Here is a 25,281-nt window from a genome sequence, read left to right as displayed (position 1 = left end):
TCCTGCACACACTAAACCCATCCTTCCCTCAGCAGCAGCATCTTCCTCACCATTGGGCTACTCATGTGCAACTCGGGACCACGGCACAATGGGACAAGGCAGCCCCCAACAGCCTGCTGCTACATCAAGCTTTTGAAGCCCTTTTTTTTTTTTGCACAGCTCCCCGAAGTCAAGGTGGCCTCCAGAGGTCCCTGATGCTGGAACGCTGGCATAGTAGGGCCCAGGGGTTTGCTTGAGAAGTTGATGGGCTCCATGTGAGGGAAAGGCAGCCTAGAAATGTAATCATTGCAGAAATATTTCCCACTGGCTCCTCCCTTCTCAGCAGGTTTCTTTCTTCTCCATAACACCAAAGCTAATGGACCTCCAAAGCAGGTGAAAATTGGAAGCCTCCAGACAGATAAAAGGACTTTTTCACACAGCACACAGCACAACTATGGAACTCGCTCCCACAGGAGGCAGTGGTGGCCACTACAGTGTTTCTCTGAAAATAAGACACCGTCTTATATTATTTCCTAAAAAAAAAAGAAACACAAAAAACCCACTATGGCTTATTTTCAGGAGATGTCTTATTTTTTCCTCCTCCTGCCGTGGCTGGCATTGCTGCTGCGCCTATCACTATGTCTTATTTTCAGGGTATGGCTTATATTCCTCGAGTGCTTAAAAATCCTGCTATGGCTTATTTTACAATGACGTCTTAAAATAGGGGAAACAGGGTAACTTAACGGCTTTAAAAGAGGATTGGATAAATTCATGGAGCATGTATACTAGCCATGATGGCTCTGCTCTGCCTCCACTCTTTTTGAATACCAATTGCTGGAAACCACAGGAGGGAAGGCTCTTATGCTCAAGTCCCACTAGTGCAGGGGTCAGCAAACTTTTTCAGCAGGGGGCCAATCCAATGTCGGGGGCCGAACTATTTTTTTTGGAGGGGGGGAATGAACGAATTCCTATGCCCCACAAATAACCCAGACATTCATTTTAAATAAAAGGACACATTCTACTCCTGTAAAAACACACTGATTCCCGGACCCTCCGTGGGCCGGATTTAGGTGGCGATTGGGCCGGATCTGGCCCCCTGGCCTTAGTTTGCCTACCCATGCACTAGTGTGTTTCCCATTAAGGGCATCTGGTTGGCCACTGTGAGGACAGGAGGCTAGACTAGATGGACCACTGGCCCGATCTGGCAGGCTCTTTTAATGTTCCTGTGTTTGTATGAAAGAAGCCCTGCTGGCTGGAAGGGGACTCTCTTCTGAGTGAAGACACCCAACGACTGCAGCCCTGCCAGGTTGAAGACCACCAGCAAGCAGGAACTCCAGATGATACACAGCAGTTCTGCCAGCAACATTCCAAAGTAGCAATACAATGAATGTATACATTAGATGCTTCCCCCAAAGGAATGAAGCCCTCTTCTCTCTGAAGACCACCAAGCAACTACTGCCTGCGGTCTGTTCATCTGGCCTCACAGCTTGCTCCATCTTGAAGGGTGGGGAAGAGCACCCAACGAAATGTGCACCTGAAACATGCAAGTGAAACAGCAAGTCGGAGCTACAGCTTCACTCTTGCTACCAACATCCAACCTGCACAAAGAAGCAGCCTTCTAGTACTTCTGCTCCCTGGAAAAGGCTGAGCTATTTGTTCCAAGGCCTCCTGCCACAACTTCCTGCTGCCCAGCCACTTTTCCGCCTATGAAGCCATCCACTTGCTCACTCTGCTTGAGCTGTCGCAGAGTTCTTCTGCAGAATACATGGCAGGCAGAACTAAGGCTCCAGGCTCCACAGACAGTGAAAGAGATCTGCCAAGTCCAGGGTAGGAACTTTACTTGCAACATGAATTTTTGATAAAGTATTAATTGTATTGATAGGTAGCTACATATCAGGCTTTAGGGCACACACACTTGAACAGTCTCTTACAATGATAAAACACTGCATTTACTTACTTTTGTCAGGTATGATCTTGAGAAGCCATATTTAAACACATGAATGAGGTTCAGTTAAATTTTTTAAAAAGGAAGCTTTAGAGACCAAATGCTGTTAGTTTATCCTCCCTGCTTCCTAGGCTCCTCTTCTCTGAAATAAAAGCTCACAGCTCATGATCCCTCAATTTCCCAAAGCCCAAAACGTTTATCTATGGTTAAAAGTGGAAAGGGGGGGGGCACCCACTTTGCCAAGGGGAATAGGCAGAAAACCCAAAGATGGAAGACTCATGGAATACTTCAACAGGGCAAGGCAGTCACTTTTTCTGCTACAGGCAAAAATTATTCAGATTGCTTCACAACTTCCTGCAGAACAAAGGGGGAAGGGTGTTGGAGGGAGAGCCACACAGAGAAGAGCTTCCCAAGGAAGAAGGAAGAAGAAACAACCTTTGGCATTGGGGGACATTTGGGGCGAGGAAGAAGGAATCAACCAAAGACATTCATGTCATGAGAACAGAAATTGTGACAGAATGTAGGCACACTTCCTATGCTGAGGGCTGTAATCCACCAGAAACCGGCCCTTGCAGCGGCTCCCACCAGTTCCACTCTGCCTTCAGGCCTGAGTACCACACCCAGCCAGCCTTGGTCACCCTAACAGATGATTTGTTTTAGGAGATGCAGGGGGCAGAGTGCTATCCTCTGCTTAAACCCTCTGAGGCTTTCAATACTACTGATCTTAGTACAGTATGCTCTTTGAGCAGCTCTGGGAGTTGGCATTTATTGCTGTGGTTCTACTCTTACTTGCAGGGCCACTACCAGAGAGCAGCACTGGCAGACAGATGCTCAGCCGCCTGGCAGCCTTGTTGTATAGCCTAAAAGGTTCTAGATTTTGTCCCACATGCTGTTTAACATCTCCTGCTGGGGTGTGTAGTACAGATTTGTGGTGCATCATCATCAATATGCAGGCGACACATTACGTGCTCCTCTCTGTTCCATCAGAATCAGGAGAGGCTGTACAGGTGCTGGACTAGTTGACAGCCTATAAACAAAAGCTCTGTCCCTCTCTGCACCTGTGGCAACCTGGCTATCCTTTATTTTGCATGCATTCAGGCAGTGCAGTAATTTAAAACCTTTTTGTTCCTGCAGGCCTCTATTAGGTAATGTAATAGATGTAACTGTCAACTGTACTTTATTGCCAATTGTGATTTTGCTTTGTTTTCAGATGTTGGTTTTGTGGATTGTTGCAAGCTGCCCTGGACTCTTGTGAGAGGAAGGGCAGGGCAATAAGTGCAATAAATACTTCTAAGGCTACTACTACTATTACAAAGAACAATGATAATTTCAAAAGGGCCTGCACAGGAGAGGCTCTAATCAGGCACACTATGGGGCGGAGCTTCCATTCAATCCTATGCACACACACAACCATATTCTTCATATATATATATATATATAATTTGAACTGGACATATGAAACCACCATGGTAGCTTTCACACTGTAGCCAACAGCAAAAAATAAAAATCACAAATATATATATATATATAAAAGTTAGTATTTCCAATGCTGGATTTCATTTGAACGTTACAGATGGAAATAATTTTAAAGTTACTTTCAAAGACAAAGAAAAAGCACCTTTCGGGATTTTGTGTACCCTTTTCAGAGGCTTCCAACTGTTCAATCTTCATTTTAAGTAGGAAAGGATCCTGGAAACAGAAAGCCAGTTCTGGTGGGTTCTATCCAGCATTGCTGGCATGGACTGTTGCTGCCTTCACTTGGGATTTGCATTCAATATCATTCCAGAGGAGGAAGAGTAGGTAGCAGCGGCTGCTGGAGCTGGTCCTCAGAGCCTGTCCCAGTTGGCCAGCAGGCAACCCGGAGAAGGACCAAGAAAGTCATCAAGGAAAGTCCCATATCCTTTGAGGAAGCTGTTGGAACCATTCCCCCCTCTTAAAAGAAACCAGTACATGGAAAGCCTAAAGAACATACAAGTCTCCTACAAAACCCCCAACTGCTTTCTAGGGGAACAAACACACAGACATTCACTCACGCACTCTCAGCCAAGGTCACCTCTCTCTGCCCCACAGGGCCACCTTGCACCGCAGGGATCGGACATTCGGCAGGGCAAGAGGCTCCTGGGTCACGCCAGGCCCGGCTCCCACTTTGGGGCCGAGGGCAACAGTCACCTGGGAGCAGCAGCAGCAGCACCCCCAAGGCTGTCACGATTCTGTGTCTGAGCCTGAGCTGCTCTCCCGGCTGATTTCGATCTGCAGCGAGGGCAAGTTGTCAAGGCGGCTCTTCTTCTGGCGAGACTGCTCCTTCTCTTTGATGAGGGCCCCCCAGGCCCGCTGGAGTTCAGAGTCCTCTTCTTCGGGAGAGGCCGAAGACTTCTCTGCTTTCTCGGGGACCTTCTCCTGCACCTTTGCTGTGGATCCTAAACGGGTCCATAAGTTTGCTAATAATATACAGAGAGAGAGAGAGATTGGAAGAATTGTTGGCAGCAAGGAAAAGGGGCACTCCCAGATAAGCACCAACTCTGAGTGACACATTGCCCAAACTGGGGTTTTAATGAGCCCTGACATTCTCTGCATACCGAGGGTGAAGGTGAGGCTCAAGTGTGGTCCTGCTTTACCAAAGCATCCCCCTCATTCATAAGAACAGCCCAGCTGGATCAGGCCAAAGGAGGCCCATTGAGTCCAGCATCCTGTCCTCACACCAGCCAACCACATGCTGCTTCTGAGAAGCCTGCAAGCTGCCTTGCTTCCCCAGCATTTAGACAAAGGTATCAGTGATTCAGCCTTTCTCATTTTAGTTATTTTGCTGAGAGCAGTAAGGGTAGAGGCGTAAGAAGAGCCTGCTGGATCAGGCCAATGGCCCATCTGGTCCAGCATCCTGTTCTCACAGTGGCTCATTCCACTCTGCAATCGGAACCAAATAAAAAGAAAAAACCCAACAGCACTGTTGCTCTTTCTTTGACTATGCAAGCACATCTCTCTCTTGAGGGTAATCCTGAATATGGGAGGGTGGGTGGACATTAACAGCTGGTTTGAGGGAGGGGAGAGACAACAAAGAGCCAAATGTTGGGACCTGTGTTTCCTTGACTGTAGTTCCACCAAGCCACTCTTTTCAGGGCTGGTACAGATGGAAACAATTCTTGATACAAGCCAGAACATACTCATCTTCCAAGAAGTGCAAAGTGAAATTCTCGCCTTGCAACAAGGAGTGAAAGTTAGGCCAAGAGACTGATCCACCCAGTCAGCACCACCATGCTGAAATCCCTGCTCAATCTGCTTTTGTCACACTATCATTTCTGCCCAATGGTTGAGCCTCAGCGTACTTGGCAATTCTGTGGTCCTCTCCGGGCCACCATTGTTTCTATAGGCAAGGTAAGTTGACATTATGTAGCACCTTCTCCCCCAGGACTGACCTGACTTCTTCTCTCTGGTATCAGAGTAGAGGCCTTTCCCGTCCTGCTTGGGGATGCCCAGTCGACTGTGCACATCGGAGAGAGGCTCACGGTGGGACGTGGAGGGGCTTCCAGGTGGGGTGTGGGCTTCTGGGGAATGCGGCCTCTTGCCAAGCCTCTGCCGAACATCTGGAAACAACGGAAGAAACAGTCACCCGCTGGACTTAATTTTGCTTGCTATTGTCCCCACATTCCTCCACCTGTTGCAAAGCACCCGTACCAAACTGTGTGTATGGCAAGAAGCCTTTGATCCAGAAGTCAGACGGAAGGGCAGCAGTGACAGAAGGGTGGGAGAGGATAAAGGTGGAGCAGAGGAGGAAGAGAACCCTGGGAAGGCAGGGGGAGAGCTGGCCCAGGATGAGATTACAAAGCGTCCCCTTCTGAAATGGATTCTGAGAGGTAGCAATGATCCTCGTTGCCTTTCCAGCTCCAGGGTGGCATGTAGAAGCATGGTAGGTGCTGAAGCTGAGGACCTTCCCAGCAGGCAACTTTTAAGGATAAAAAGGGCCAATCAGAAGGCAATACAGCAATCTGTGGCTTCACCACGTTTGCTTCAAAGCAAAGGGAAATGGAAGGAAACTGGAGGGTTGGGGGGATCTCAGCGGTGACTTTGTTGAACATACAAAAGACATGAATCTCCTTCCTCTTTGAGCAAATAATTTTCTTATTTATGTACAATGCACTGTACTGTGTGTATTCAAAGTGCTTCTAGGGCACTGTATAGCAATAGTACAAAAACGCTTACAAAAACTAGATCTCCCTAAAGCAGAAGCAGACTGGAGCAGGCCCCTGACAGAGAGGACCCCCCCCATACCTGATCTCACGGAGTTCAGTGGCTGGCGCGGGCTGGGGTTTCCCTGCCGCTTTTCCTCCAAGAGGAGCCGCACATCAGCCACTTTCTCTGAAGTCCCTTTGCTTCCAATTCGGTTCTTGATGTTGCTGGCTGCAACACTATCTGCTCTCATCGAGTTCCTGTGTTAAGGAAAAAAGAAAAACAATTCCTAATTGGCCCACGGCTTTTCAAAAGGCCTTTCTGCGTGGGAGAGGGGTTTTTTGGGGTGCAGGTGTGCCTGTTGGCAGTGGGGTCAATATTGCACCCTGAAAAAAAAAGGCTGAGGCACATTGCTTTTGTTTCTCCTCTCTCCCTCTCTCTCTCTGTGTGCTCCCAAAAGTGGTGGAGAGGCTAGCAGATCAGGCCTAATACCAAAATAAAGATGCAAATCCCCCCTGCGTAGCTGGAAGACCCTCTCACACTCTGCCCCACTGAGCCAATGGGGATGTGCCTCCCAGGGAAACTAAAGGCCTTGAATGCAGAAGGCCTGGCCATCTGTGAAAAGGCAGAGCTCAGACACTGGCACTCTGGCCACCACCTCCCCCTCCTGGCCCTAATGGGATGGCTCAGACCACTGCTGCCTCACCAGGATGCCTTTCTGAAAATCAGAGGCCTAGTGGTCATACCTGATGCTCTTCAGCTGAGACTCCACCTCGTCGGCATACATGGTCATCTTCATGCTCTTCTTGGGGGAGGGAGTGGAGATCATTTTCAGCTCCAGGTCATAGTCCATTTCATCCGAGTCAGACTCGCTGGCTGCGCTGGACCGCCGGGAGGCACTCCGCTCCCGCGACTGCTTGAAAGCCTGCAGCTCATCCCTGTATTCCACAACCACCCGGTCGTCTTCATCCATGTCCTGATCATCATCATCTTCCTCCTCCTCTTCCTCCTCAATAGGTTCCTCAGGAACATTTACTAAACCTGAAGGGCAAGAAAGTCATTTTAAGAGACAGCATCAGAACTGCAGATTTGGGAGGGAGCGACCTCAAAGTCACCCAGCCCAACAGTCTTGGGAAGGAAACCCTTCACCACAGCAACACCCTTGAGGGGGGAAGATGACCTCTCCTGGTCTCTGCTGGAAAACGTATAAAAAAGGGTAACTCGCCACCTTCCCAAGTATCCCAGCAATAGCTGGAAAGTCCGTACTGGGGCAGAACCCACCCTACCAAGGTGCAGCAAGGGGCACATGGGGAAATAAAGTAGGCAAAGGCCAAGGGAAAAATAAATGGATCCATTTGCATCCCAACACAAGCCTTTCTGCTCTGAAATCACCATCATTAATTGTACTCAATAGCAGAAATAATATGAAATGGATTTTAACAGTTCTTTAAATAAGCCCTATAAATGGGCTATCTGCTAATTAAAGTAAAAGATCACAACTTCCAGAATATTGTTGGGAAGTTCTTGTGTTGGTTTTTAAATTAACAGTATAAGAATAAAACGTTTTCCCTTGTATTCTTGTCAATCTTGTATGGATGTTTGTTTGTATTTTAAAAAATCATTTCTGGTTTTCATAAGGAGTGATTTTTGTGCCTTCAAACGGCAGTCAGCCGGAATTAGCCTGGCTCAGCTTACTAGAACCAGTTTTGTTCTCACAAGACTCTTCTGTACTTCCTTGAAATATCCATTCCTCACCCTGCCTGCTTTTCAGGGTGTTTCATTACCAGGCTTCTCTCTCCTTAGAGGCTGTTGGGTTAATATACAGTATTCTAATGCCACATTTCAGAGCCAAAGCCGCATGACACATACAGGCTTTCTATGTGACCTAAAACAGGGAACAGCAACAATGAAAAATCCAGCCCAACATATTTTAATGACGAGACATTGGGCAGCAAGAGGGTCTTTTTCCCTTGGCTGTGCTCAGAGACTGGCTGCCTTTGTAGCTTAACAACTGATGCCTGAGTTTGCATCTTTCTTCCTGCCTCCATTTTTTCCTTTCAGGCCATATCTCTTAGACTTTGAAGGCAGAGACAGTCATGTTTTTTACTGATTTCTAAGCCACTCTGGGAACAAACTAACCATGTTTTGAATAAGCAAAGCAAATTAAAACAAAAAGGTCTTTGCTCAACATGCCCTTGGGGTTCCCAAGAGCAAACTGCATGGCACCTCAAGCAGCCACACACCTTCAAGCAACCAGAGATGTTGGCTTGAACCTCTCAAGCCCCTGAAGGCAAGCAAGGTCACCCTCTTCCCCAGCATGCTGATTCCACGAGGCCCCTCTGCAAGCCAGTAGCTTCTTCTGCCAAAGGGTTTTGCCTGCATGCAGAATCCAGCTGCTGCCTTTGTTTGGGAAGAGGAACCCTAAAGGAAGGCTTTGCTGTTCTCTGCTTTTGCAAGGCCCACAAACCACATGGGGACATATTGCACCTGTAGCTCTCTGGTACCTGAGTGGCGATGTTTGTAAGGAGGCGTGAGACCAACATCATCCCCAATGAGAGTCCTTTTTTTAATCACGTCGCGGTGGAGCCTGCGTGAATGGTATCTCCGCTTCCTGGAAAGCCACAAAGAGAGGACACAGCTGTCACATACACCACCACCAAGAACAGAAGGAAATACCTGTCTGTTCCCTTCCCCAGCAGGGTGGGCCACAGAGCTATAGGCTGCCTCCTTCACTCACCAGGAGTTGCTCAATATGCCTTTCATGCCTCCATAATTGGGATTCCCATATTTCATGTAATACTGGCTCCTCCTGGCAGCCCCAAGCTCCTTTTTGTCATCTGCAGGAGCAAAGCACAAGCTCAGGGACTACCGTCGGATACTTCCTTTAAAAGTGCCCATCCTATCAAGAACCCACAATCGAAAACAATTCAAAGAACAGGATGCAATTTTAATCAGCAAGGCAGCAGCACAGGCAAGGCACACACACCCCAACAACTAAAAAGGCCAGGGGAAGACTAAATTGCCATTCCACCCACCTACCCTCAGAAAATGTTGTGTTTTCATAGAGCATCTAAGACCAAGCCAGGAAGGAGTGGGAGAGTCCTGCTGGAGGAGGAACCGCCTGTCCTGTTTGCTTTTACATTAGAACAAACCATTCCTGCAAGGGAAGCACTTTACCTCTGGTAGCAAACCTCATGAAGAGCTTGTTGCCCTTGGCCAGTTTACTGGCTGGACGCAGGTCATTCTGCAAGAGAGAGTCTTCCTCTGCCTGGGAGAGAGTGTCCAGCTGTAGAAAGAACACCTGTCAGGCTCAATCTCTCTGCAGGGGCGGAAACTACAACAAAGGCCTGATTGTTTAAAAGGGGCAGAAATTTCAGCTTCGCCTGAAGACACAATGTGGGTGAGGAGAAGCTTAGTGTCTTGTACCCCAGGGTTCAGAGAATGATCCCAGTAAGGGGTGGGGGAGGGCTTTCTGGAAGCGTGTAGCTGCCCTCTGAGGGGAGGAAGCAGGAGGCTTAACCAGATAGACCACTTTGGTGTGCTCCAGCAAGACTCTGCTTGCCTTCTCATGACATTCCATGGGAGCAGGGAGGAGAAAGAGAGAAGATTTCTTATATGGCTAAATAGCCAAGTATTTGATGGCTGAAAGATGCTCTTTCTGGCAGCCTTAACATTATCAGTTTTTTATTACAGCTTGAAAAACAAGGAAAACATGATACAGAATACCCTCCAGGTATAGGGTGGTATACAAATGTAATAAATAACAACATAATAAATAACAACAACATCTTCAAGTACCAAGCATTTTTTAAACGTAAAAACTAAGAGAAAAGAAGGGGGGAAAGCAAAATACTTATGATTCTTTGTCTATCAGCTATATGAACTTATGCAAAATACTTCCTCTTCTACTTTCCATAAACCATCCTTTTTCAGTTCTCAAACCCAGAAAGCAGTAGAAAATATTGCTAGGCAAATGGGGAAATGAGTAAGTCTGCATCAGAAAATGTTTGGATGCCCAAGTGAATCATGCCTAATTTAGCACGTTTATTCTACTTTTATTTTTTATTCTTTTGAAACTGTCAAGTTCACCTAATGTTTATCTGAAGCTAGCACCCATTCACCTTTACTAGTGAATTTTCCACGGAACTATAAAGCAGTGAAAATTTCCTGCCCTAGCCTCCTGCACTGACCTCGGTCTCATTTGGATGGTCGTCTTCCACCTCGCCCTCCTCCGCCTCATCATCAGAGCTCTCTTCCTGTTTCTCTGAAATGAAGTGCACACAAAAATGAATGTCAAAAGGTGGTGTGTGCCATTGGATGATGCGCTGCTTCACCACCTCCAACTGCCACAACTCCATAGAAACCACGAAGTGGGATCCTTCCACAGGAAGGAGGGGAGAGGAGCAGGCAGCTTGTGCAACAACACACCAGCACCCTGAGCCACATGGGGCTGAGAAGGAGAAGTCCATCTACAAGAGGGAACCCAACTGAGCACACTCTCAAGGCAGAGCTTTGCTTTCTCACTGAACAGCAAGGGATGGTGATATTCAAAAGGGCACACAGCTGAAAGGCAGGGAACCTGCTCTGCATGCAAATGGCCCCAGGCAGCAGCAGTGGGGCTGGGAAAGGCATGGAGCCCTGAAGGAACAGTGGATGCTGCCCTATGAGACCGAGACAGGCCTCTGGTCTCTCCAGCTCAGTACTGCATACACTGACTGGTAATGCTCTCCAGGGCTTCGGGTAGAGGGGGTGTAACCAATGTCAGTCTCGCTGAAATTTAAGGGCATAAGTGAAGTCACATCCATTAATTTGAAAGGCTTTGCTCTGAGCAGCACTAACAATGGTTGTGACCCTGGGGTTTTTCCGTGATCCCAGGGATCTGCATATAAGGGGGTTGCTCCGCCAGTGAGCTCAGGCCCTTTCTGTAAAACATTCAACGTTGTCTCAGTGATGTAACTCAGTGCCAAGCAAGCAGTTTCATAAGCACATCCAACCTGGGCTGCAGGTTATTCATAGCCGCCTTGAGGGTCCCATGTGCCAGGATGAAAATGTGACCACAAACACCAATTTTTAATATATGAACCGTGCAAAGCTGCCTGACGCTACCAGATTCCGCTGGCAGATATGGCAGCTCTCAGAGGTCCTTCCCAGCCCTGCCATCCAAGAGCCCTTTCTGCCTGGTGACAGAGACAAAGCACACTGAACTTTGACCCCTAGGCTTTTGCCACCCTGCTTGTAGCCTGCCTTTTCTTGAAGGAGCTCCAGGAAGCAGCGGCTTTACAATGGGATTTGTCCTTTGCAAGGCTGAGAAACAGTGAGGCCTTGAACCAGTACATCACACAGCCGAAGTGCCACCCTGGTTGGTCCCAAGGGTGGCACTCCACATGTGCACTGAGCAGCTCTGAGTGCAGGTGCCCAGGCGAGCCATGCTTCAAAGACCAGAGCTCAGGGACCCCCTCCCCAGAGAACAAGGAAAGGCCAGCTTCCAGAAGCATCTACCTTTCTTGCTTGCCTCCACCACCGCCACCTTCTTGCTGTTTTCTTGGGGTTTCATCTTCTCCTCCTCAGGCATAGAGCTCATGTTGATGAGCGCTCGTGTGGCTGTTACCTCGTCAAGCCAGACAACGTTGCCTTCAAGCAAAGCAGAGAGCCAGTCGGTGGCACAGCCAGACAAAATGGCAGTGCTGCAATGTCCCAATGCACAGGGCAAGCATGAAGCTTTGTTACGGTTTGTCTTGTGCATGAGATGAACAACCCTGCACTGCTAGCATCTTAACACAGAATGGAGAGAAGGGGGACAAGACAGACAGACAGACAGACAGACCTGGGCCCAATTCACCCCACATCAGCCAAGAGAGCTGGGGGGTTACACACCCTCTGCAACTTACATGAAGTGTCATCCAGCCACTCGATGTGAGCAGGAGGATACTCCTTGAAATAGGCAAAGATGTCCTGGGTGCTCATTTCATCAACACCACAAACATAGATGGTGTCCAGCCGGACTTTCGGGATCGCTGCAAAGAAACCCATTATCTCCTTTAGCTGCCAGCAACAGGAGGGAGAAACACACGATGGGGAAAGGGAAAGGAAGGGCACGAGAGGCCTCGCTAGCCGACAATGATGAAAAACTCATTGCAATTTGCAGAGAAGCAAAGAACCACAAGAGAGGAAGATGGTGGGGAAAAGAACAATCCACCTCATGAGGCATTTTTTAGGGGCAGGGTTTGAGAAAAATGATTATTTTAGAATGAGTCAGTTATGTTTTAAAGAGAGGGTTTAAAACTATTTGCATTGTAGCAGCACTTTCTCCAGTTTATTGATAAAACTGACTCTTCTTTCCAATTTTTAAAAATCCTTTAGTTTACTAAAATGCTGATTCAGTATCATTTCTCTCGCCCTCTCCCTATATATTGTCAACAGGTAAAGCCAAGCTCTGTTGGGCTCAATCTCTAACATGGGGGCATATTTATGTAAAAAAATAATTATAAACCACTTAATAATAACAAGTCTAAGCAGTGTACATACATTAATTCTCAATAATAAAATCACCTCAAAAATAGGCATACATAACTAGATTATGTCTGTGTTGCCAACTGAAACGGTATAGTTAGCATGCCTGTCTAATGTTAGCATTTGCAGTTCTTGTTTAATAAACTGGGGCATTTATATTTCTAAATTTATTAACAGTAAAAAGTATATTTTATGTGCTTATGTATAACTTAACACATAAATATCAATATTATTTCTGTGATCATTACATTTAGAAGAACATAGCAAATTATACTTCTTAGTATTAAACTAACTTTAGAGCTGGTAAGAAATAAATAATGCATATATTTCCATTTTCTTAAAAAAAAACAACCCAGGAAATACTGATTCTTCCCAATGCTTCAAAATTTCCAGAAATTTTACATATTGATTTCCCCATAGCCCCTGTTACACATGAACACTTTAAACATTGTAATCCAAAGTGCTCAGCCAGAAGGCTCCACAAATTTATACAAGACATTTCTTACAGATATGATAGCTTGTGAAAAACTGGAAGTTTTCCGCCAACAGCCTCTTCTCCCAAGTAAATAGATTTTATTGCTTTATGAAACAAGAGAACTCATGAGGAGGAAAAGCCCCTCCTTCACAAAGGCCAGCTCTGGAATCCCCTGAAACGGAAAGGAGACGGAAGCTCCAGAAGACTAAGGAGATGTCTTGTTGCTTAAGTCACTTTCTAAGCCACACACAGCTCCAAATACCTTTCTTCACCATGTCTCGGTCCAACGCCACGTTTCTTTGTGCAAGATTCACCTCTGCACGGAAATGAAAACGCTTTGCTCTTTGCTCCTTCTTCTCGATGGCTTCCTACAAAAAGCAAATGCATCAAAAGCAGAAACAGCCAGCTAGTCAGGCATCATAGGCAAACCAGGAGTCATACAGCAGCAGGCTCCTGACACGAGGAACAGAAAGTTCATCACAAAACCCTACAGCTAAATGATCCCTCGTCTGACGGAGGATTGCCTCATTACCTGACACAGAACAGCAACAAAACTTATGGTCTGGTACTTCAGGAATGACAGGCCTGTTTCCTTACAACTAGCCTCCATGCAGTTTGGACACTTCTGCCTCTCCCAAACTGGGTGACGAAATCCAAAGTAAGTATGGTGGGTGAAGTAAAACCTAGAGCCAAGTTAGTGTTGCAGCAAAAAGTGCCCAAAGAAGTGGCTTAAAACAGGGATGCAAACATCTGAGGGAGAATTCTAGAGGCTGGCTTTTGAGGTACAGTGGTACCTCTGTTGGATTTTTGGAATAGTCAAGTTACTTTAGAGCCGGTCTAATGTAAATACTGTCTGTTTAAGAGAAACAGGTGCAGGTGATTTCTGTTAATTGCCCACAGGCTATTAACAGAAATCTGTTAATTTCTGTTAATTGCCCACAGGCTATTAACAGATTTATGTTAATTGCTCCTTGTATATAAGGCTCTGCCAGAAAGCCTTCTGTATCTCTTGTTGTTGTTGTTGTTTAGTCGTTTAGTCGTGTCCGACTCTTCGTGACCCCATGGACCATAGCACGCCAGGCACTCCTGTCTTCCACTGCCTCCCGTAGTTTGGTCAAACTCATGTTCGTAGCTTCGAGAACACTGTCCAACCATCTTGTCCTCTGTCGTCCCCTTCTCCTAGTGCCCTCAATCTTTCCCAACATCAGGGTCTTTTCCAAGGATTCTTCTCTTCTCATGAGGTGGCCAAAGTATTGGAGCCTCAGCTTCACAATCTGTCCTTCCAGGGAGCACTCAGGGCTGATTTCCTTAAGAATGGATAGGTTTGATCTTCTAGCAGTCCATGGGACTCTCAAGAGTCTCCTCCAGCACCATAATTCAAAAGCATCAATTCTTCGGCGATCAGCCTTCTTTATGGTCCAGCTCTCACTTCCATACATCACTACTGGGAAAACCATAGCTTTAACTATACGGACCTTTGTCGGCAAGGTGATGTCTCTGCTTTTTAAGATGCTGTCTAGGTTTGTCATTGCTTTTCTCCCAAGAAGCAGGCGTCTTTTAATTTCGTGACTGCTGTCACCATCTGCAGTGATCAAGGAGCCCAAGAAAGTAAAATCTCTCACTGCCTCCATTTCTTCCCCTTCTATTTGCCAGGAGGTGATGGGACTAGTGGCCATGATCTTGGTTTTTTTGATGTTGAGCTTCAGACCATATTTTGCGCTCTCCTCTTTCACCCTCATTAAAAGGTTCTTTAATTCCTCCTCACTTTCTGCCATCAAGGTTGTGTCATCTGCATATCTGAGGTTGTTGATATTTCTTCCGGCAATCTTAATTCCTGCTTGGGATTCATCTAGTCCAGCCTTTCGCATGATGAATTCTGCATATAAGTTAAATAAGCAGGGAGACAATATACAACCTTGTCGTACTCCTTTCCCAATTTTGAACCAATCAGTTGTTCCATATCCAGTTCTAACTGTAGCTTCTTGTCCCACATAGAGATTTCTCAGGAGACAGATGAGGTGATCAGGCACTCCCATTTCTTTAAGAACTTGCCATAGTTTGCTGTGGTCGACACAGTCAAAGGCTTTTGCATAGTCAATGAAGCAGAAGTAGACGTTTTTCTGGAACTCTCTAGCTTTCTCCATAATCCAGCGCATGTTTGCTATTTGGTCTCTGGTTCCTCTGCCCTTTCGAAATCCAGCTTGCACTTCTGGGAGTTCTCGGTCCACATACTGCCTAAGCCTGCCTTGTAGAATTTTAAGCATAACCTTGCTAGCGTGTGAAATGAGGGCAATTGTGCGGTAGTTGGAGCATTCTTTGGCACTGCCCTTCTTTGGAATTGGGATGTAGACTGATCTTCTCCAATCCTCTGGCCATTGCTGAGTTTTCCAAACTTGCTGGCATATTGGGTGTAGCACCTTAACAGCATCATCTTTTAAAATTTTAAATAGTTCAGCTGGAATATCATCACTTCCACTGGCCTTGTTATTAGCAGTGCTTTCTAAGGCCCATTTGACTTCACTCTCCAAGATGTCTGGCTCAAGGTCAGCAACCACACTACCTGGGGTGTACGAGACCTCCATATCTTTCTGGTATAATTCCTCTGTGTATTCTTGCCACCTCTTCTTGATGTCTTCTGCTTCTGTTAGGTCCTTACCAATTTTGTCCTTGATTATGGTAATCTTTGTACGAAATGTTCCTTTCATATCTCCAATTTTCTTAAACAGATCTCTGGTTTTCCCCATTCTATTGTTTTCCTCTATTTCTTTGCATTGCTCATTTAAGAAGACCCTCTTGTCTCTCCTTGCTGTTTTTTGGAAATCTGCATTCAGTTTCCTGTATCTTTCCCTATCTCCCTCCCTGTATCTCTTAGTTAGATTCATCTCTAAGTAGATCACTCTCTCAGTTGTTCTCAGTTTAAGAGATTCCCAGTTGAATCTTAGTATGAGAGTTGCTTAGTTATAAAGCTAGTTTGCTGTTAATTCTTGGGTAGTTTAATGGGAATTATGTGGGAGTTTGTGGGAGGTTTGGAATGGGTTGAAGGTTGGAATGTTGCTAAGAGAGAAAGCATTTATCTTTAAAGTCTCTTTAGAGTCAGTTTGTATTTCAGTTAAAGAAACCCAACCGTTTATATTTTCATCTGCATACTTTTACAAGTGTGCAGCTAGTAAGGGGTTTCATATAAGGGAGATAATTCCCTACGCTCTTGGTGGTGTTTTCTTAGCCAGGTCAACTTCTGACTGCGTATACTCTGCGTGAAGCGTACTTTAAAGGGTGCTGTAAAACTGGGATATATGATTTAGGTTAAGCAGGTTTCAATATCCAGTTTTCTCCAATATTATTCTTATCATATATATATATTATTTCTCAATAACCTTGGTGTCACGGTGGCCGGAGTGGACTACTTCAGAGTAACGACGCCACGCAGCTCTGCATTTTATTCTTTTATTGGTGCTGCGTATTTACAGTGCTCAAGTCATTGCTATTTACACGGAGTGATGTGGTCAGTCGGTTTCAGAACCTCCTAATGGCTTTTGGCGCGTCTTTCTCCAACACAAAAGCTTTGGCAGACCCATCCTCTTGCCCCTCCTCTTCCTGCGTAATTCTGGAGTTGGGGGGATGGGTCTTCCCCCCTTGCTTGCCCCTTCCTGTCCCACCTGGGACCCTGGCTCCTCTACCTTGCCTGAGCCTCGGACACGACTTCCTGCTTCCCCACTGGAATCGGAACTCTCCCTGCTTTCCCCTTTGCTCGGGGACGGGCTTGAACTCAGGAGGGGAGGGACTTCGCGATATCCCCTGTCCCTCACATCCACCCCCCTCCCAAGCTCTCCTTCACCCCTCCCCAGGCCCCCCCCATGTGTCGGTGACGACTGGAAGCCTAAGAACTCAGTGCTCTCCGAGCCCGTTGGTGTGAATACCTCCCCCCAGTCCTGCGAGCCCCCCCCTTCCGCCTGGGCGGACGGGAATCCCAAAAAGTCCGTGGCGTCAGAGCTGGTGGGGGTAAAAATGTTTTGCCAATCTGCTCCTTCCTCTGACTGGGTGGATCTTGGCGACACCCATACCTCATCCTCTGGTTCCTCAAACTCCGCTTCCCAGCGCCATGGGGAGCTGCTCTCCCGTGCCTCCTCCTCCTCCCCCTCCCTTTCCCTGTGCCAGGGCTTGGGTCTGTGGGGAAAGAGGGCGTGAAATTCTTCCACCAAGAATTCCTCCTGTATCTGAGTGGCTGGGACCCATTCATTCTGGGACGGTGGAGCATCCTCCCATGCCATGAGGTACTCCAGTCCCCCCACCCCCCACCTTGAATCCAGGATGGCCGTGGCCTCATTGAGTTGCTCCCTGCCTTCCCTCTCCCCCCCTCCCTCGGGGGTTTGTTCGCTGTCTCGGAGCCTGCTGCTTTCCCTGTACGGCGACAGCAGCGATCTATGAAACACTGGATGCACCCTCATGTCCGCTGGCAGTGCCAGCCTGTATGCCACCGGGTTGACCTGTTGCGTGACCGTGAAGGGGCCCAGCCTTTTGGGTGCCAGCTTTTTGCACCTCCCTCTGGTGGGAAGGCCCTCCGAGGACAACCACACCTTGTCCCCCACCCTGATGACCTCCCCTAGTCGCCTGTGGCGATCTGCCCCCGTTTTGTACGCTTCCTTGGCCCTCTCCAAGTGTTCTCTGAGCTGCTGGTGCACCGTCTCCAGTTCCTCTGCCCAATCCTCAGCCTGTGGGCCCTCCTCCTCCTCCTCCCCCTCCCTCTCTGGGAAAGATCTGAGGTCGCGCCCGTAATTGGCCTTAAAGGGCGACACCCCTGTGGAGACGTGCACTGCATTGTTGTAGGCAAATTCTGCTAGTGGCAGGCGATCCACCCAGTCCGTTTGCCTCTGGCTGACGTAGCATCTCAGGTACTGCTGCAGAATGGCGTTGACCCTCTCCGCTTGTCCGTTGGTCTGCGGGTGTCTAGCCGTCGACAAGCTGACCTCCACCTGCAGGAGGTTCATGAGCCGCCGCCAGAACCTGGAAACAAATTGGCGGCCACGATCCGAAATAACCCTTAAAGGTAATCCATGCAGTCTGAAAACGTGATCAACAAACAGTTTGGCTGTCTCTTCTGCAGAGACTGCCCTGGCACACGGTATAAAGTGGCACATTTTGGACATGAGGTCCACCACCACTAACACTGCGGTCTTACCCCGGGAAGAAGGCAGATCTGTGATGAAGTCCATGGACAGCACTTCCCACGGCCTGTGTGGCGTGGCTAAGGGCTCCAGCAACCCTGGTGGCGCTGCTCTGACCACCTTTGCCCGCTGGCAGGTGTCACAGCCCCGTACATAGTCTCGAACATCTTCCCTCACCCCTGGCCACCAGAAGTGTCTCATGACTAGGTGAGTGGTCTTGTCCCTTCCAAAATGCCCCGCCGTTGGGTTGTCGTGCATCTGTTTGAGGACCGTACGTCTGAGCTGGGTGGTGGGCAGGTACAGTGCCCCCTTGTAGAAAAGCAGCCCTCTGCGTTCTGCAAAGTCTTTTGCCTGCTCCCTCCCCCCTCTCAGGTCTCTGAAGATGCGGTTGGCAAAGTCATCCGCTGCCGTCAGTGCTGTGAGTTCTGCCTCGCTCACCACTGCTGCTCCGCAGGACCATGCCGACGGGGGGAAAATGTGCCTTGGGGCTGGTGGCTCCTCCTCCTCCATGTACTCTGGCTTGCGGGAGAGGGCATCCGCCCTGACGTTCTGCTCTCCCGGGATGTAGTGTATGGAGAAGTTGAAGTTCGAGAAGAACTCTGCCCACCGTATCTGCCGCTGGTTGAGCACCCTGGCAGTTCTCCAGAACTCCAGGTTCTTGTGGTCTGTGCACACCTGGATGGGGTGCTTGGCGCCCACCAGGAAGTGTCTCCAATGTTTGAACGCAGCGTGGATCGCAAGAAGTTCTTTGTCAAACACGGTGTAGTTGCGCTCGGGCTGTGTCAACTTCCTGGAGAAGAAGGCACAGGGTCTCCACTCCCTGTTGGCGTCCAGTTGCAACAAAATGGCGCCCACAGCTTTCTCAGAAGCATCTGTCTCAATGCGTAGGGGCGCGTCCTGGACCACGTGGAACAGGTTCTGGTCCGAGGCGAACACCCTCTTGAGGCTTTCGAACGCTGCTTGCGCCTCTGGTGTCCACCTGAACTTCTGCTTGCCTCTCAGGCAGTCAGTGATGGGAGCCGTAACGCGAGAGAAGTTCTTGATGAACTTCCTGTAGAAGTTGGCGAAGCCTAGTAGGCGTTGGGCATCTTTGCGCGTCCTGGGGCTGTGCCAGTCCAGGATGGCCTGCACCTTGTCCTTGTCCATCGCCAGCCCCTTGTCTGACAGCTTGTAGCCCAGGAAGTCCACCTCCTTGGTGTGAAACTTGCACTTCTCCAGCTTCACATACAGGTGGTTCTCCTTCAGGCGCTGCAACACTTCCCTGACATCTTTCACATGCTGCACTGGGTCATTGGAATAGATAAGGATGTCATCCAGAAAGACCAGGCAGTTCTTGAAGAGGAGGGACCCCAGGACGTGGTGCATGAAGGCCTGGAAGCAGGCTGAGCCCCCTTGCAACCCGAAGGGCATCACCAGATATTCAAAAGAGCCCAGAGGCGTGAACATCGTGGTCTTCCATTCATCGCCTTCCCGGATCCTGATCAAGTTGTACGCCCCCCTCAGGTCTAGCTTGGTGAAAATCTTGCCCCTGCGTGCTGCTGTCAGGAGATCATCCACTCTGGGCATGGGGAAAGCCACTGGCTCTGTCACCGAATTCAGCCGTCTAAAATCCACCACCAGGCGGCGCTGTTGCGTGTCTTTCTTGTCCACCCAGAAGACCGGGCTGCCCCCTGCTGCCTTGCTTTCTCTGATGAACCCCCGCTTGAGGTTCTTGTCGATGAAAGCGCGCAGATCCTCCAGTTCCTGGTCTGACATGGCGTACAGCTTGGCTGGGGGTATAGTTGCCCCTGGCACCAGGTTGATCTGGCAGTCAAAAGGCCTGTGTGGGGGTAGGTGGTCGGACTCCGCTTCGCTGAAGACCTCCTGCAGGTCCCAGTACGGCTTGGGTATCGCCTCACCCCCTTTGACGTGCATGGTGGCCACCGTGGCTATCGGAGGCCCCTCCCCTGGTTGGTGCTGCATGCAATGTTCCAGGCAAAAGTCCGATCCAAAAGTGATGCATCTCTGGTGCCAACTGATGGAGGGGTCGTGGCGCGCCAGCCAGCTCATGCCCAAGACGATGGGGGGGTCTGAGATGGTGGTGACGTTGAATGCCAGTGTCTCTGAGTGCCTTCCCACCGTCATTCTCATGGGGGGGGTTTGATGAGTGATGGCCCCCCCCAGCAGCTCTCTGCCGTCAATGGTTGCCACGTGAAGGGGAAAATCCAGCTGCAGAAGCTGGATCTGGTGCTCTTCTGCAAAGTTTCTCGAGAAGAAGTTCGCTGAGGCACCACTGTCAATTAAGGCAAGGACTGTCAGGGGATAGCCATTTGGGAGCGTTAGCGTGACTTCTAGAACCACTCCTGCTCTGGGAGGGGTGGGCTGGCTCTGCTCCTCTCTGTGCGGGTGGGTGGGCTGGGGCTGTTGTCTGCTGACTGTGCCTGGCTGCTGCCCCTTGTCTCCTGCAGCCAGGCTTTCCCGTTTCCCTGCTGTGGTGCTGCGTCAGTGGGGGAGGGCACCACCGTTCCCGCCCTTCCTTGCCACTCCCTGCGATGTGGGCAGTCTCTGACGAGATGCTGGGGGGAGTTGCAGAGAAAGCAATTCCCGCCCTTTCCCTCCTTGCGTCTTGGCGCCGCTGGGGTTTGAAAAGCCCGCGCGCGCGCGCTATCAATCTGCATGGGTTCCTGGTCCTGGCTGGCCCCAGGCGTGGCTTGAAAGGGTTGTTGGGGGAGTGGTTTCTCCTGCGACCGTGGGAACCAAGCCCGCTTTGCGCGCGTTGCTTGTTTGTCGCTCCACCGGGATTCCTGTCTCACCCCCACCGCCAGAGCCGCTTTGCTCAGCTGATCCATATCACTGGGCTTTGGACCTCTCGAGAGCTCATCCTTCACCTCCTCATGCAACCCCAAGTAGAACGCCGCTTGCATTGGGGGGGACCCCAGTTCCCACCCCAATCTGTGCACCAGCATGGTGAATTTCGCCCAATACGCGCGAACTGTCATATTTCCTTGGCGTAAATTATGAAGTTCCTCCTTAGTCTGGTCCATATGACTATCTGACGAATACATCGTTTTCAAACCTTCTAGAAATAGTTTGACATTCTTCATGCAAGGATTCCTTGTTGCAATTAACGGTCTTAGCCACTCCCTGGCTGCCCCGGTAAGGTGCTCCACAATAAACGCTACTCTGTGCTCATCATCAGGGAACTCATCGTGGTGCAGCTCAAGAGCATACACAATCTCAGTCTCAAAGCCTTGAAATTCCTTCGGGTCTCCATTGAACTTGCTAACTAGGGTCCCAGCTCTCCTTCCTGGCAGCACTTGGACTTGGGGTGCCCCTCCCGCCTTGTTTTTCTCTGCATCCAGCTTGTTTTGGAGGTCTACCGCCACCGCCCTTAATTGCTGCTCTTTTTCCTGAAGCTCTCTCACCTGTTCCGCAAGTTGTAGCCGGTCGTCCTGGACCTTCTTAGTCTCCTCTTTAGCTGCCTTCAATTCTCCCTGCGCCTGCAGCGACAGCTGCTGCAGTTCTAGCTGGGCTTGCTCCGCGATCTGCCGCCACTTCTCCGCCTCTGACACGCTCATCCCGGCAACTCCAAAGTAGCCCAAAAATGATTAGGAGGTTGCTGTCACGGTGGCCGGAGTGGACTACTTCAGAGTAACGACGCCACGCAGCTCTGCATTTTATTCTTTTATTGGTGCTGCGTATTTACAGTGCTCAAGTCATTGCTATTTACACGGAGTGATGTGGTCAGTCGGTTTCAGAACCTCCTAATGGCTTTTGGCGCGTCTTTCTCCAACACAAAAGCTTTGGCAGACCCATCCTCTTGCCCCTCCTCTTCCTGCGTAATTCTGGAGTTGGGGGGATGGGTCTTCCCCCCTTGCTTGCCCCTTCCTGTCCCACCTGGGACCCTGGCTCCTCTACCTTGCCTGAGCCTCGGACACGACTTCCTGCTTCCCCACTGGAATCGGAACTCTCCCTGCTTTCCCCTTTGCTCGGGGACGGGCTTGAACTCAGGAGGGGAGGGACTTCGCGATATCCCCTGTCCCTCACACTTGGGGTTAAGAACTTTGCTTCATAATGAGAACAGAAATCGCGTGGCAGTGGCAGGCCCCATTAGCTAAAGTGGTACCTCAGGTTAAGAACAGTTTCAGGTTAAGAACGGACCACCGGAACGAATTAAGTTCTTAACCCATAGCTGCCAAGTTTTCCCTTTTCTCGCGAGGAAGCCTATTCAGCATAAGGGAAAAAACCTTAAAAAAAGGGATAACTTGGCAGCTATGTCTTAACCCGAGGTACCACCATAGTTACAACAGTTTGGCGACACAAACTCTCTTTGGGTTTGATGGCTGGAACCTTCCTCTCAGAAGATAAGCATCAACTGGCATAAAAGGCTGTTCGGAAGCAAGTCCTAATTCTACCGCTAGTACCAGCAGACCCCCAACAAAAAGGGAAGTTTCCTTTCTGAAGTAAAACTCCTTCTTATAAAACAGGGCAGTAGAGGGACTTTGCAGCCTCAATGCCGTGACACTCGGATACTTCATGTAGCTGTGACACAGCCATCCACAGCTGCTGAGAACTGCTGCTGAGCTGCCTCTCTCCACCTGGCCTAAGGCAGGGCCTGGCTGGCCACATAAGGACTACTGCTGCGGCTGCTGCCCAACAAGGACTGGGGTATTTTGGAGAAAGTTTTGTTGGTAGCTTTTGCTGTTACTGATATTAACCAATATTAACTTTTTGCATCTTTATTTTTATGTGGAAATTGTTCGGTTTGGTTATGTAGATTTTAATGTGTTATTTATTTTTATGACTATTTTGCTATGTTTGTAATTATATATATCTATTCATATTGTAAGCCGCCTTGAGCACTGATTTCACTGTGAAAAGGCGGCATACAAATAAAATGATGATGATGGATTCCCAGCAGCTGCCACCTTACGAGCCTCCTACGCTTCCAGAAGTGGCATTCTCAGCCCTTCAAAATACCTACATAGGCTACAAAACCACAGAAAGAGCCATTTGGCTCAACCCCTGTAACAAACCCAGCCTCTTCAATAAAGTGTTACAGCACAGAAATACTGTGTGCAACAGCCAAAGTTAGCTTGTGTCACAAACATAAAGGTGCCCATTATCAACTGAACGCATAAAAAACTAGCAACATAACAAATGATATCAGCTGTAGATAAATAGACCAACTGAGTCTGAGACCCACCATTTGCTATAGTAGGCATATCCAACCTGTCAATCACAATCTACCGTTCGATCGCAGGGTGTCCCTTGATTATTCTGGTTGATTGCATGATCCTGAAAGCTCCCCCCCCAAAAAAATAGCTCAACAACTTTGGGTCTTCCTCCCCCCAAAAAGCTCGTCACCTTTGGTGAAGGCTCCCTCAAAAAAGCTCAACACCTTTGGTCAATCCAATGGATAGATCACTGCCAGTTTTTTATAGTGGGATTAGATTGCAGTCTCTTGGGAGTTGAACATGCCTGTGCTATAGTTTCAAGTTTGGTGTAAAACCTCCAAGCACACACGGAATACCTTTGAAGTGACATCGATCCCAGTGATGAAGCTCCCGGCTTTGTTTTCGTATCTTCTGCTGGTGTCCTAAAAAAAAAAAAGCAAAATCATAAGTAAAGCAGATAAAGAAGCTACAATTCTACATCAGGCCATACATAGAAGGTGCTGCTTTTGAGGCCTCAGAATGCCAAAGGACACCAGACGAGAAACGGTTTACTGATAAAAGGGGGGAGCCCACCACCGGCTGGAAGCCTCTGCTGCCCACCTTCCGTCGAGAGCTCCAAACAAGGCGTCCTTCTTCGTAGGGACAATTCACAAGGCCGCCTCTACCTGCTGCTGCTTTTCCCTCGGCCTGGGCAAAGGGCAAGTGCAGCCAGCCGGCTCTTTCTGCCAGGCAACAGTAACCCATTTAAAAAACAAAAGCTGACCCCGTGCTACGTGGGGCTTGAGAGTGCCACGAGGGATCCTTTTTTTTTCCGAGCCCTTGCCAACCCGCCAGAGCCCGGCCCCGAGTGAGGAGGCGGGTGCGGAGGGGTGAGGAGGGTGCCCGCCATGTGGGGATGGGGGGCACGAAGCCACTCCACCCGTGGTGAAAATGCACTCTGCCCATGCCCAAGGGAACTCTCTCCTCTCCCGACTTTGCAGGCCCAAAGCCTCCCCGCCCCAACCCCGTCTCCGTTACCGGCAGCAGGTCCCTCAGCGAGCGCCGCACCGGCACCTCCAGTTCCTCTTCTCCCCCGTCGTCGTCGTCCTCATCGTCTTCGTCGTCGTCTTCTTCTTCTTCTTCTCCTCCGGCGGGGGCGGCGTCGGGCGGAGGAGGCGCGGCGTCTGGGCCCGGCGGGGACGGCCTGGCCTGCACCACCAGCAGCTCGCCCTCCTCCACCTCCATGGGCTCCGGCTCGGCCGCCTTCACGGAGATGCGGAGGCCCCGCACCGCCGCCATCGCCTCACGAAAAAGCCGCCGCCGCCGCCGCCGCCGATGGAGGGAGGGACCGGAAGCAGGAAGGGCCCACAGAGGGAAAGGGTCCCGGATGTGCGGAGGAAGCGTCGCCGGAAAACGGGCCTGCCAGAGCGGCAGGGGGCGCAGGTCCAGAAGAGAGAAGAGGCGCAGAGCGGACCCAGGTCGAACGCCGTCTCGTCATCGCCGCCTTCAGGCGCGTCTCGGAACAAAAAGTACCAACAGCCACCAGCAGGGTTTAGGCAGAGCCAAGTTGGCGGACTCTGACCGGCAGTCTCTTCGGGGCGGGCAGGGAGCACGTTCTTCTCACTTCTGCTGCTGCCGCCTTCGTCATCTCGAATCTGCTTGTCCCCTCCCTCCATAAATCGGTCCAATCCCTCTCTAAAAACATCCAGCTTGGAAGCCACCGCTGCCTCTTCTTGTGGCAGAGAGTTCCCCAGTTTAATTCTGAGCTGCTGCTTAAAGAAAGTCCTTTCTCTCTTTTGCTTGTGAAATCGCCTTCCCTTCAGCTTCAAGGGAGCAGTCCATTTGAACTCTGGGACTGGAGAGGTGTTATTCCAATCCACTTTTTCTGCATGATGCATCATCTCTTGTTATTCT

At 49.4% G+C, this 25,281-nt stretch overlaps 1 protein-coding gene across 1 annotated transcript; it reads right to left on the bottom strand.

Annotated features, from left to right (window-relative positions):
* Positions 1 to 117: 117 nt before the first annotated feature.
* NCBP3 (nuclear cap binding subunit 3) lies at positions 118 to 24,724 on the bottom strand. The gene is made up of 13 exons (XM_035139917.2): positions 24,406 to 24,724; positions 23,745 to 23,810; positions 13,333 to 13,438; positions 11,974 to 12,099; positions 11,585 to 11,716; positions 10,276 to 10,349; positions 9,263 to 9,371; positions 8,823 to 8,922; positions 8,590 to 8,696; positions 6,832 to 7,126; positions 6,188 to 6,345; positions 5,335 to 5,502; positions 118 to 4,362 (listed from the first exon to the last, which is right to left on the bottom strand). The coding sequence occupies exons 1-13, from the start codon at positions 24,664 to 24,666 to the stop codon at positions 4,127 to 4,129; spliced, it is 1,938 nt and encodes a 645-aa protein (XP_034995808.1). The 5' UTR covers positions 24,667 to 24,724; the 3' UTR covers positions 118 to 4,126.
* Positions 24,725 to 25,281: the final 557 nt, after the last annotated feature.

This window comes from Zootoca vivipara, chromosome 15 (assembly GCF_963506605.1).
Source record: "Zootoca vivipara chromosome 15, rZooViv1.1, whole genome shotgun sequence".
NCBI lineage: Eukaryota > Metazoa > Chordata > Lepidosauria > Squamata > Lacertidae > Zootoca > Zootoca vivipara.
This window is presented reverse-complemented; position numbering and strand designations above follow the sequence as displayed.

Coding starts and splice junctions, on each gene's coding strand:
- NCBP3 (XM_035139917.2), bottom strand. CDS start 24,666: ATGGCGGCGGTGCGGGGCCTCCGCATCTCCGTGAAGGCGGCCGAGCCG. Junction 13,439..23,744: donor GGATCGATGTCACTTCAAAG/GTATTCCGTGTG, acceptor TGCTTTTTGTAG/GAAGCCATCGAGAAGAAGGA. Junction 10,350..11,584: donor GGTGGAGGCAAGCAAGAAAG/GTAGATGCTTCT, acceptor ACTTCATTTCAG/AGAAACAGGAAGAGAGCTCT.